The sequence below is a fragment of the Synchiropus splendidus genome, chromosome 3 (assembly GCF_027744825.2).
Source record: "Synchiropus splendidus isolate RoL2022-P1 chromosome 3, RoL_Sspl_1.0, whole genome shotgun sequence".
Taxonomy (NCBI): Eukaryota; Metazoa; Chordata; class Actinopteri; order Syngnathiformes; family Callionymidae; genus Synchiropus; species Synchiropus splendidus.
Window position 1 is genome coordinate 12,828,884 of NC_071336.1, and position 11,908 is coordinate 12,840,791.

An 11,908-nucleotide genomic window follows, 5' to 3' on the forward strand; every position below is an offset into this window, starting at 1 on the left:
TGTAAAAAAAAACTGCCACCAACATTCAACCCTCTGCTCTGAATACTCTACTAAGGCTGACAGCAGTTTGCAAAGCAGCAGAATTCGGTTTAATGAGTCTTCATAAGTGACATGATTTCATACGCATCATGCACTTCAACACCATGCTGACCATAGTCCAAATGTCATGTCACACATGTGACTTTAATGACCATGGATATTACTTCTGTTAGTTGGTTGTTCTGTTGAATGTGTTAACTTTACTTCATTTAACCAACAACAACAGGTTTGCTTGTGTCTTCTCCCTGAGTGAGGGAAGCAGGCTGTAACACTACACGTGTTGACACAAATAATCTGAATTATTTGTTCCAAAATCCAACAGCTTTTATGTAAGAAATGAAGAGTCAACATGGATAGGTAAAATATTAATTCATGACATCATCAGTAAACAGTGGAACTGAGGGCCAGTCAAAGAACACGCAGAAAACGAATATCAAGTCAAGCCATTTTACTGATTCATGCGCTCAAAACAGACAGGATGAGACTCAGTCATGTTTTCATGCTGTTCTGCGGCACTTTGGTGAGTTTGAGAGTTTTTTTTTTACTCTATTGTGTCCAATTTTTGGAGTGGAAAACATTTCCTCTCCTCATGTGAGCAGTGAATTTAGCAACAGAAATAGGCAAGTGCGTAAGCACGGGCATTCAGAGAGGAAGTCGATGGAATGTGAAACGTAACTTCACATTTTGCTTTTAATTTTTTGCTGTACTTTGATCTGCAGGTCAGCACACACATTACAGATGAGTTTCTGGGGCCAATCCAGTGTCTGGAAAAGAAGCACGTCCTCAATACCTTATACCTCTCTAAATGCTAAATGTTATTGCTTTCTAACTGTTATTGTATTGTTATCCATGTATCCATTTGCCTTGTCAGGTTAACGCGTCAGTCATGTGACCTGGTGTTTTGTCCACCATGGCAGTACTGCGTTAATGGGGTCTGTTCTTGTAAACCCCCCTACCTGTGTCCAAGTGAGGGAGCGAGCCCAGTGTGTAGTCATGGCAACAGAACGCTCTTGTCTTATTGCCAGGTAACCATTGTTATTTTTATGTTGTGTATTTTGACAAGGCTGCTCGGGATGGATGTGCGCATGTTTTCACATTGCAGGCAATGGCTGTGTCTTGTCAGAGAAAAGCTCCCCAGATGTCACATTTTGGTACCACATGCACAGGTAAGTGGACTCACCTTTTATCTTTTCTTTGGCGAAAAACATGTAGCGATATAGCAGAAAATACTCAACCTGTTGATAAACGCTCTTAAAATATAATTTTAATTTTGAATTTTCAGTGTCTTCTTTTCAAAGTAGGTAAAGTTCAAAAGGTAAAGTTTTTGGTGAACTTAAATCAGTACTGAATTTAACTTTTGCTCCCATTATATGAAAGTATGCAGTACATTTAATTTCTGGCTTCTACTGCGGACGACAAAAATCTAATCTTGAGTCGTACAGTCATGCGATCATTTTAATGTCTGCTGCTCTTTAAAAGTGAAAACTAACGACATGATTAACTTAAATGGGGAACTACTGCCCTCTGCCGGCTGAAATGGTAGCATCAAATGCAAGAGTATGGATAAAATAGAACAGAATAAACAACTATATCATGAATCATTACATGAAGTCGCCTGTATAAAAATGTACAGGCCTCTAAGTATATTAATGCAAGTTGTACCTTGTCCGGAGTTTGAGCAAGTAAAGCTTTGAGCAAAGAAATGCCTTTTAACTGAAATACAAATTTCTACACTGTATATAACAAAGCACTACCCGGTCAACAAAAAGGGAATCGCAACACAACTTTCGGTAGCAAGTCTGAAAACATATATATTATACAATAACCCCATTGTGCTCAGGTAATGTTTAGAAATGATATGCAGGAAATGAAGTGACTTGAGAATCTACTTGTTTTTTTCCAGCCGAAGAGCCGAAGTTCAGAACCACGTTGGAGAAAGACGTGGGAGTCGTCCGTCTATTTGTTCCTGGAGGCGCCAAGGGTGGCGAGGACCTGCTGGTGTGTGAGGAGCGGTGGGACATGGCTGCCGCCAACGTGGCCTGTCGGGGGGCAGGTCACCAACTGTTAGTGAGGACTACTGACTCCCAATACAGTTCAACAACAACAGACCTTCTTTGACTCAGCTCCACGTTCTGATGTGCTGTAAATGTTTTGGCAAAGCAAGTTTGAAGTAGCCACTAGCATCCTTCTTTTTTGTGACAGCGGTGCAGCAACTGCGGGTGCAGTGTCACGCACCTCTCTGCCAACTGAACAAGGCGTGACGCTGCCAAGCAGATGTGTGAGCGTCCGGTGCCAGGGTGATGAAAACTCCCTCGCCGAGTGTGTCATCTACAACAAGACCAGCATTGGCGACAGAGGAGTCGCCACGGCAACCTGCGGCCCATCGATAGGTTAGCAGTGGCATCATTTTGTGCCATTGAAAGTACTGAATTTTCCTTTGTTTCAGGTGACTCCTGTGACTTCAGGTGTGTGAATGGAAAGTGTGTGTCTCTCCGTCAGACTTGTGATGGTGTGGACGACTGTGGCGACCGCAGTGATGAGATGTGCTGCAAAAGTGAGTTCAAACTTGATCATCTGAAGCGTACAGCATCGTTCACACTCACGGTGTTTCTCGCCAACATATCCAAATGGCTGACAGACTTTAAAGCTTTGTTTTTCTCCACTGAGGATGCAGAGGCGAGGCGTTCCGCTGCAGCACAGGCGTGTGTTTGCACAGAGAGTCCGTCGGAGATGGAGTGATGGACTGTTTGGATGGAGCTGATGAAGCACTGAAACACACAGGTAATCCACACACACACACCTACTGAACATTCTGTTGGATGAACGCCTGACTCCTTCTTTATTTCCCGCAGGATCTAAGCCAGTACACTCAATGGTCACAGGTATGGTTCACTCACAATATTGCACCTTTCCTACATCTAAAGCCACCAAACATCAGTAACATCATATGCTTTTGTTCAGAGTACATCTCTCCGAGGGACGGTAAGTAGACTCGCCGTGTCTTTTCTTTCAACACAGCTGCTGATTTTAGCGTGTTAAATAACAGAAAGAAGAGCCAGCAGAGTCCAGATGGAGTCACGACTCACGTGTGGCGTGTCAAATGTGGACAGTGACGAGCATTTGGGAAGCGTTCGCGTCAAAAGAGTAGTGGGTGGGATTCCAACACGACCGGTGAGTTTGAGATTTCAGGTGATGAGGGGAGCAGCTGTGACTTGGGATTGTCTGGTGGGGGGCGCAGACACAGATCCAGTGGCAGGTGGCGATCATGAAGGGCATAAGACTCTACTGTGGAGGAGTTTATATCGGCGGCTGCTGGGTCATCACCACAGCACACTGCATCAGGTGCAGTCAGGACTCATAGTTTGTTTACCTATTCGGGTGGTCATTTTCATCTCTTCCCCAGGCCTCCAAGCTCTGAACCGATGGCCGATGGCGACCTCCTGACTCAACCAAAGTAAATCCTCTACACTAGTGGTTCATACTTGAAATGCATTGTGTGAATTTAAACTCCTCTCCCCCAGACCAAACCTGGCCACGTTGAGAGTTAAACTTTCTCTCTGGAAAAGACACGGGGCTCAAGCCTCGACTGATATTGTGCCGGTGGAAGACGTCCACATTCACCCAAAGTATGTTGTTCAGCAGGCTGCAATATAACAAGCATTTTCATCCATTTTTAACCTGCATGACTCAGTGTTGTATTTGCTGAAACATGAGGAAGGATTTTAGAGTCTCAGTCTCTGCAGTTAGTGCCTTCATCATTCACAGTCAGAAAGTCAACTCCATTTTAAGTGGGTGATCTCAGCTGGCAGTGATTTTAAATGGGTCCAGTCTGACATCAATACCCAGTCGATGTTTCATCTTCACCTTTCTTTCAACAGTTTCAACCCACATACCCTAGAGAACGACATCGCCCTGGTGCAGATGAGGACGTTACCCTACAGTGAAGCTTGTTTTATCAATCCATTTGTCAGCCCTATCTGCGTCCCATGGTCTCCCAGACTTTTTCACCCCAACCACACCTGCACCATCTCTGGATGGGGAGAAACTGCAGGTAGGTCAGTCTGCGACAGAACAGCTTTGTGGGTGGACTCTGTCAAATCCTTCTGACCACAGATGCTTAACTGTGCCATCAGGTGGTCGCTTATCTTCGGTCCTCCAGTGGGCCAACGTGACCCTGATCGAAGACTGTCAGAGATTCCACGGGGAGAACTTCAAACCGGGCATGACCTGTGCAGGTGGGCTGCTGAGCTGAAAACAAGCAGGCTTGTTGTGATGACTGGACTTTTGTGTTGGACAGGTGAGCTGGAAGGACAGGTGGACAGTTGCCACGGTGACAGTGGGGGTCCTTTAGTTTGTGAGGATGAGCTCGGCGTGTCATACTTGTGGGGTATCACCAGCTGGGGAAGGAAGTGTGGACAAGCTCAAGCACCGGGAGTCTATACAGAGGTGAGCACAGAAGCGTGTGAATTTGTCACAGGGTGTGACCATCATCTGCCTCTCCCAGATTGCTCACTTCTTCGAGTGGATCCGGGGACGTACTGGCTGGGCTGCAGTCACCAAGTTCAATTCCTAATGTAGCGACCAAATGAGAAGAAGCGACCTCGATCAATGGCTTCTTTAAAAAAGACAATCGTGAGCTAGCTGTTTTCTTAGAGAATTTGACATTTATGTCACTGAACTAGTAGTTACTACATTTCTTAACAAAGTTGCAGATTCATGATTTATACATTTGAATTTATAGACTTGAGTCAATGATTCATTCGAGTGCACCAAGAAGGAAGCGATCTCTGTCACAAGAGCGCTACCAATGGACGCAAGGTGTTTCTGCAAGAGTGTATTTGAAGCTCACATATAAAGTAGGTTAAAGTAAGATAACATTTAAATATTTACTGTCACAGCTATATTTTGATGTCAAGTTAAATCCAGTCGGGTTTCTGCTTAAGATGTTTCTTCTCCAGTAATGATCCCCTTGTCCTGCCCCGCGACTAACTAAGTAGTAACCAATAGAGATTGTTTACATGACAAAAGTCTTCTTTGTGATGTGTTCAATTACTCATCGGAGTGTACAAAACACTGTTGCTGAGAGACGCTCTTGAGGATGATGGCACCTTCCGGCCTGTACGGCATCTTCTTCTCCTTGCTGCGAAATAATAGACCTCTTCTGTCTGTTTCATTTGTTCTCCCCTCAATTATTGTTGCCTCTTTTTTTGAGTATTTTCTCAACAATTACAATTTTTCAGTTCAGGGAAACATATCCACATGTCCATGTTAAGATTTGTGAATCGTATTCTATTCTATAGATTCTCCAACATTGAAGCTGCCGCGGTCTGGCCGTGAAATTAGAGTTTCTCAGCAAGAAACCTGGTCTCCAAATAGAGTTGTTAATTGCGTTTTTTGTCACTTTCAACATCAAAGGCTTCACGTTTGCCACCTCAGATGAAACTATGAAATCATGACTAAAATAAGTTGCTGTTCTCCAGCCGTCTTTATGCAACTTTCTTCATGACACTTTGTCTACCTGAAGCTCGTCATTTGACCACAATGCTGTGGTTTTTAGAAGCCTGTGACTCACTTCCTGTCCTCCTCAGTTTCATGTCAATAGACATCATTATGTGTGTGACACACGCCTCAATACAAGATTCTTATTTTCCACCCAAGTCTTGTTAAAATATTGCTACCCGTGTTCGACCCTGGTTACTTCCTCCTCCCACGTGCTTTTTGATGTTGTATTCATACAGTTGAAACTATACGCCTCTCAAACCGGCTCCGTTCTCTGAAGAACAGCAGAGGAGCCGAAGCCGGAGCAACTAGACCATGATTCACTCCAGTAAGTATTGAGTTTGCTTTGAGTGACCTTGTACCTTTGACCATCAGAGGGGTCAAACTCTGTCCAGCAACGAGTCCTGAACCGTTTCAGTTGTGAGCAGGTTTTGTGCAATTTATTGTTTTTCTCTGAAGCTAAGTAAAGGCTTAAGAATACTTTGCTTGGGAATGTGAAATGGACAACCGATGTTGACTCATCTTCTTGAAGCTCTCACGCTCCTATGTACGTTAAATGTTGATCTATCTTGGCTCCTGTTTCACGAGTACACACTTGAAACCAGCGGCTTAGACATTATAAGACAACTTTTGTTCTCTGTTATTTCTGAAGTTTACATACATTAATGCTGGTTTTGCCTCAAAACCGTATGACTTGGGTCAATTGTTCTGGGTATCCATCCTCAAGCCTCTCACCGTAGTTTGCTGGAATGTCTTTTGTGTACAAAGTCAACTTTGTATCTCTCTTTATATGTTGCTTTAGGGGTACTGTCCACACACTTTCGACGGACTCTTAGACTTGCAGCTGTATAATATTGTCCTCCGCTGAGACATTATTGAACCACGTTCATCTCTTTGCCTACTACTTTATTCTTAGATTGTTCTGGTTTAAGTTCTGTTCTGACCATGAAGCACTTTGTGAACTGTGTTTCAAAAGATGCCAAATAAATAAAATTGGAAGAGACTTGTACTTCGGTTGATGGGCATCTTTGGCTCTCAAGCTTTTGTCTTTGAAACACATAACAGTACAGGTCTGCAACAGCTTCAGGCTTCTGTATGTCGCACTCAAAGATGAGCCACTTGTGCTTGATTTTCCTCATGATAGACTTCCACATGATGCCACACAAAGTAGCTCTGTGTGTGTACATCCACATACATCCACTGTCACACCCCTGATAAACTCAATCTTTAGTTCTGTGCTATCAGCATCAGGCTTTCTGACTTGTGTGTAGACATCATGTTAGACTTGCATACGTATAACTTACTCCCCTCAGTGAACCTCACAATAAACCCTCCCCAAAAAAATCCCATAGGAATTGCTCCAAAAATTATTCAAGTTGCTGAAGAAAGTGTTGTGTCAGTGGCTACACGACCTCTGGGTGAGTGTCTGTCACACATGCAGGGGACTATACACTGCTGTTCTGCAGGAAGTGAACTTCCTGACTACAACACAAGAAGAGAAGTGAGGCGACCACCGAAAATCACTGAGCACACACAAATGGTGGACAATGGCACACCAAGACATCAAGAGTGACCGGTGCGACATCGCATTCATTCAAGTTGCTCGCCTTCACTCTTGGATGAGATGCTCTTTTGTAGTGTAATTGTACACGATTGAACTCTTGTGAATAAAGGTATTTAAGTTCTGAAAACATGAAAACATTCACACCCTCTTAATCTTAATAATAATCTACTGCCTCCAGCTTCAAATGAAGCTACTGTATTGTTTCTGTATAAAAGTATCACTTAATTCTACATCAGAATTTCAGAGAATTTAGTGGGCAAGTACCGAATTGACTTCCTATTCTATGTCCATTTTTTTGTCAAGCTTTATAGAAATCTGACGAAGCTTGTCTTTCTCCAGATGGCTCCACAGTCCTCTGCTGCTGCTGCTGCTGCTTTGTCCAGAGCAGGTACAGGATTCAAAATTTCTCAGCACTGCACGTTACATTAACAGCTGTCTAACTGCATCACTCTGTTGCTTATGAAGAACTCTCAGAACTGAGAGTGAGCCTGGCCATGTTGACAGATCAGCAGATTCATTCTCATCATCTGGTTGCAGGGAGGTCAGCACCAACATGGAGATGAAGAGCGAAAGGTCTTTATGCTTTTCCAGACGACACCCAGGAAAAGCCCGTCGGGTGAGTCTCACTGTGCAACTGTGACTTCAAAGGCTCACAGAGCTGATGTACGTCTCCCTCAGGAGGACAGGTCCATGAAGAAGCTTCCTCAAACTCCTCCTGAAAACGAGGACAGCAACAGCTGGCAGACAGTTGTTGCCATGTACGACTTCATTGCCGAAGAGGACAGCGACCTCACGCTGGTCAAGGTGCCGATGCGATGCTGTGATAGTGCTGAACAGGATGAACTGTGATTATGAACGTGTGTTACTGGGTGTGATAGGTGGCACTATTAGTTTCAGACTGATTTTAGAGCAGAGAGTGCCCTCTAGTGGGCTCCGAAAATGAGGACACTGTTTCATGAAGCCTCAACCGCCCATCACTACCTCTTGCTAATGTGAATCACCGACAGTGTGGAATGATGTCACAGGCCAGAGGCTTGGTGGTGACCTCACTGTCGTCTGACTTCAGGGTGAAGAATACATCATCCTGCACAAGCAGGACCAGCAATGGTGGAGGGCACAGGACCAGCAAGGGTGAGAGCATTTTTGTGACATCAACAGAGGGCCATAGCTTTGTTTTGTTTCTGTGTCAGGAACACCGGCTTCATCCCCAGTAACTATGTGACAGAGAGGAACAAAATAGAAGCCAACCCGTGAGTGTGGTTTTCAGTATCATACTTCCAGCTATATCAGTGAGCTTTTGAAAATCTATTCTGCTACACTTAGATGGTACTGCAAGAACATCACCAGAACTGAAGCGGAGGAGCTGCTCAGACAGGAGGTGATCCCTTCAATGTTTTTTTTTTACATTTATTTACAAGCATATCTTCATTGCAATAATCCCATTTTTAGTGTTATGTCACACAGGGGTCTATGATGTGACATGAGTTGATGAGGCTTCATGAAGCAGTGTCCTCATTTTAAGTGGCGCTCTTGGTTTCAAAACGATGTGAGATTTCACTGACATGGTGGTTCACATCCAAAGATTTTAAAGCAGAGAGCGCCATCTAGTGGACTCTGAGAATGAGCACACTGTTTCATGAAGCCTCATCATCCCAACATTTGCGAGGTTCATTAGATCACATTTGTGTTGAGACAAAACGTGAGAATGTGATGTGAAGAATCATAGAAGTGGATCTGTCAGTCAGTTTCATTGTCTTACACTTGTGTGTTTCCAGGATAAAGAAGGAGGCTTTGTGGTGCGGGAGTCCAGTCAGAGAGGAGTTTACACCGTCTCAGTTTACACCAAGATGTTGAGGTGATTCAGATCTGAAGTTCAGAATCTGTGCACTGCATGTGGACCGTCACGCCTCTGTGTGCTTGCAGCGTGGGCGTGGACATTCGTCACTATCTGATCAGAAGGACTGAGAACGGTCAGTTCTACCTGGCAGAGAAATACACCTTCAACACCATTCCTGAAGTCATACACTACCACGAACACAACGCAGCAGGTGTGTGGCCTCATGAGCGCAGTGCTGCTTTGGTGAAGTAATAATCGTCAGCACTGTTGCGCAGGACTGGTCACCAGGTTACGCTACGCAGTCGGGTCAGTGGTGAAGAACGTGCCTGCCACAGCCGGGTTCAGCTCAGGTAAATAACGGCTCAACCTCGCCTGTGGTCATCACCTGTGGGGACGACCTCGAGACTAAAGAAGATGGACGTCTTTGGTCCTGTTAAAACATGCCCATCTGTCCTTGCCTCCGTAGTTAAATGGGAGATCGACCGCAGCGAGCTGACCATCCTGCAGGAGATTGGAAGCGGTGAGTTTGGTCTGGTGAAGCTCGGCCACTGGAGGAACAACCACAAAGTGGCTATCAAGGCCATCAGAGAAGGAGCCATGTACGAGGAGGATTTCGCTGAAGAGGCCAGGGTCATGATGTGAGCTGCAGAGAGCTTTGAGTGGAGAAGTGTCACCATGCAGCCTGACAGTCAGTGTCCACAGGAGGCTTTGTCACCCCAAACTGGTGCAGCTCTATGGCGTCTGTCTACAACAGCGCCCCCTGCTGATTGTGACTGAATTCGTGGAGAAGGGCTGCCTGCTGAACTTCCTGAGGCAGAGAGGGAGGAGTCTGAATGACAACTGGCTACTCTCCATGTGCCAGGACATCTGTGAGGGGATGGAATATTTGGAGGTAAACAGCTTCATCCACAGAGACCTGGTGAGTGACAGAGGCTGAAGCTGCTGACCGGAAAACCTGTATAGAACCTTATTTTCATCATTCTGTCTGCGACTCAAAAATATTCCGACACGACTTTCTCGACAACCAATGAATGTTGTCCACCAGGCGGCCAGGAACTGTCTGATCAGTGAGCACAACGTTGTGAAGGTCAGCGACTTTGGAATGGCAAGGTGAGCGTTAGCTCCGCCCCTTTAAAACATGTTGAAACGCCCACTCATAGTTAATGTGAAGTCATTGATGGCGCAGTTTCTCACATCTGCCAACTCTGACTGAGGTAAGTTACTGCTGAAACACCTTCAAATGAATGTCCAGTTGACACTGCTCACGCTTGACAGAAAAACAGTGGCTCTACTCCAAGCCTCTCACAGATGGTTTGATGAAGCCAATCCTTCAAACTTCATTTTTATGTAGTGATGGGCCAAAGAGGCTTCATGAAGCGGTGACCTCACTTTCAGAGGCCACCAGATGGCACTCTCCACCCTAAACCCGGATTTGAGCAACCGCTTCAATGAAACATCAACACTTTTTAAAGCGAGAGTGCCACCTACTGAGCTCTGAAAATGAAACACGGTTTCATCAAGCCTTGTCTGCCCATCGCTACTTCTCTGGTCTCACTTCAAAGGCTACTTACAAGTGTTTGGTTCAAATCCGTGTCATACGTCTTGTCCCTTTAAACAACATTTAAACACTGTCAAACACTGTGTGCCGTTGGCAGGTACGTTATCAACAACCAGTACACAAGTTCCATTGGTGCCAAGTTCCCAGTGAAGTGGTCTCCTCCAGAAGTTCTTCACTACAGTAAATACAGCAGCAAGTCGGATGTCTGGTCCTTTGGTTTGTCCTACAGAAGTTTCTGAAGTGAATCCCTGCGATTTATCGTTGAACTCGACATGCAACCTGACCATGTGTGCAGGCGTGCTGATGTGGGAGATCTACTCAGAAGGTCGGACCCCCTTTGAGAACCGGTCTAATCCTGACGTGGTCACTGACGTCACCAGAGGGATTCGGTTGTACCGGCCTCAACGAGCGCTCATGCCGATCTACACCGTCATGTACCAGTGTTGGCACGAGGTACTTGCTCCATGAAACTGTGCAGCCAGCAACAGTTTCTCCTGAAGTGAAGATGAAACTCAACTTGCACATGAGTGTTAACCACATTCTGCTTCCTGTTTCTCGCACACTCACCGTTAAAGAGGCCAGAGAGTCGACCGTCGTTCAGTGAGCTCCTGGATGAAATCCGAAAACTGGCAGAGAAACCAGCTACGTGAGAGCATCCTATTGTATCTAGACTATTTATGTGTAAACTGTCTTGTATTGTATTTAAAATGTCATGTTCTTTCTCAGTCAGCACAGCTTGAACATTAAAGGTTTTGTGGTCAAACTACTTCATGCTGGAAATTTTCTGTCACATCTTGACCATAAGAAGAAAGAAGAAATTGCATCATGTTTTTTTTTTTTCGTTTTCTTAAGAACATTTGATCTTCTGATATGCACATTGATGCTGGTGACGTGTTATAACCAGTTGTCCAGTTGAAAAAAAAAAATCTGCGGGGGTCGTCTTTCATTTTCACCGTTAAATAAAAGGACGGGGCTACATTCCTGACGCGTGAGACGCGCACAGATAGACACCTAGTGTTGCTCGCGCACCAGCTCTTTCCTCTCTTTTCCTTGCACGATCACATTTTTTCTTCATTAATAACCACCAGGCCACCGGCAGGCCGTGTGCAAATGAGGTCACATGGACAATGTCAACATGAAAACCTTGTTGAAGAGCTTTCGGGAGTTGCTGTGGTTTTCTGTATTATATAGTTGTAATAGCGCGTGTGCAATGTAAGTGTCTGCGCAAGGTAAGGAGCGATAGGAGGATGGGGACGCAAACAACAATGGCGTAAGGAGAGAGGTGCGAGCTGAACCCTGCTTCTCCTCTGAAGTGTTGTCTTCCATAGATGGCAGCTTGAACACTACAGCGTCCATGGATGCGCAGAAATGACCGATGAACTACAAGGCAGCCTTGCAAAATGTGTCGAAA

At 45.0% G+C, this 11,908-nt stretch overlaps 2 protein-coding genes across 3 annotated transcripts; both read left to right on the forward strand.

The window, feature by feature from the left end:
* Nucleotides 1-439: 439 nt before the first annotated feature.
* LOC128755602 (complement factor I-like) lies at nucleotides 440-5,542 on the forward strand. 2 transcript variants are annotated; one of them, XM_053859353.1, is made up of 18 exons: nucleotides 440-559; nucleotides 759-814; nucleotides 911-1,064; nucleotides 1,142-1,205; nucleotides 1,943-2,102; nucleotides 2,242-2,429; nucleotides 2,486-2,593; nucleotides 2,707-2,820; nucleotides 2,892-2,921; nucleotides 3,001-3,021; nucleotides 3,086-3,210; nucleotides 3,278-3,381; nucleotides 3,443-3,493; nucleotides 3,561-3,665; nucleotides 3,918-4,090; nucleotides 4,173-4,274; nucleotides 4,337-4,485; nucleotides 4,544-5,542. In XM_053859353.1, exons 1-18 carry the CDS (start codon nucleotides 518-520, stop codon nucleotides 4,610-4,612), a joined length of 1,815 nt encoding a protein of 604 aa, XP_053715328.1. In that variant the 5' UTR covers nucleotides 440-517; the 3' UTR covers nucleotides 4,613-5,542. The 2 variants fall into 2 exon arrangements, with proteins under 2 accessions (XP_053715328.1, XP_053715329.1); XM_053859354.1 differs by lacking the exon at nucleotides 3,278-3,381 and having other exon boundaries at nucleotides 3,086-3,146; nucleotides 3,440-3,493; nucleotides 4,544-5,536.
* A 185-nt stretch (nucleotides 5,543-5,727) lies between these two features.
* On the forward strand, nucleotides 5,728-11,237 carry txk (TXK tyrosine kinase). The gene is made up of 16 exons (XM_053859357.1): nucleotides 5,728-5,866; nucleotides 7,442-7,490; nucleotides 7,640-7,718; nucleotides 7,781-7,906; nucleotides 8,169-8,233; nucleotides 8,293-8,352; nucleotides 8,426-8,480; nucleotides 8,878-8,957; nucleotides 9,026-9,150; nucleotides 9,215-9,289; nucleotides 9,406-9,577; nucleotides 9,642-9,858; nucleotides 9,985-10,049; nucleotides 10,595-10,713; nucleotides 10,793-10,950; nucleotides 11,073-11,237. The coding sequence occupies exons 1-16, from the start codon at nucleotides 5,854-5,856 to the stop codon at nucleotides 11,145-11,147; spliced, it is 1,533 nt and encodes a 510-aa protein (XP_053715332.1). The 5' UTR covers nucleotides 5,728-5,853; the 3' UTR covers nucleotides 11,148-11,237.
* The last annotated feature ends 671 nt before the right edge of the window (nucleotides 11,238-11,908 follow it).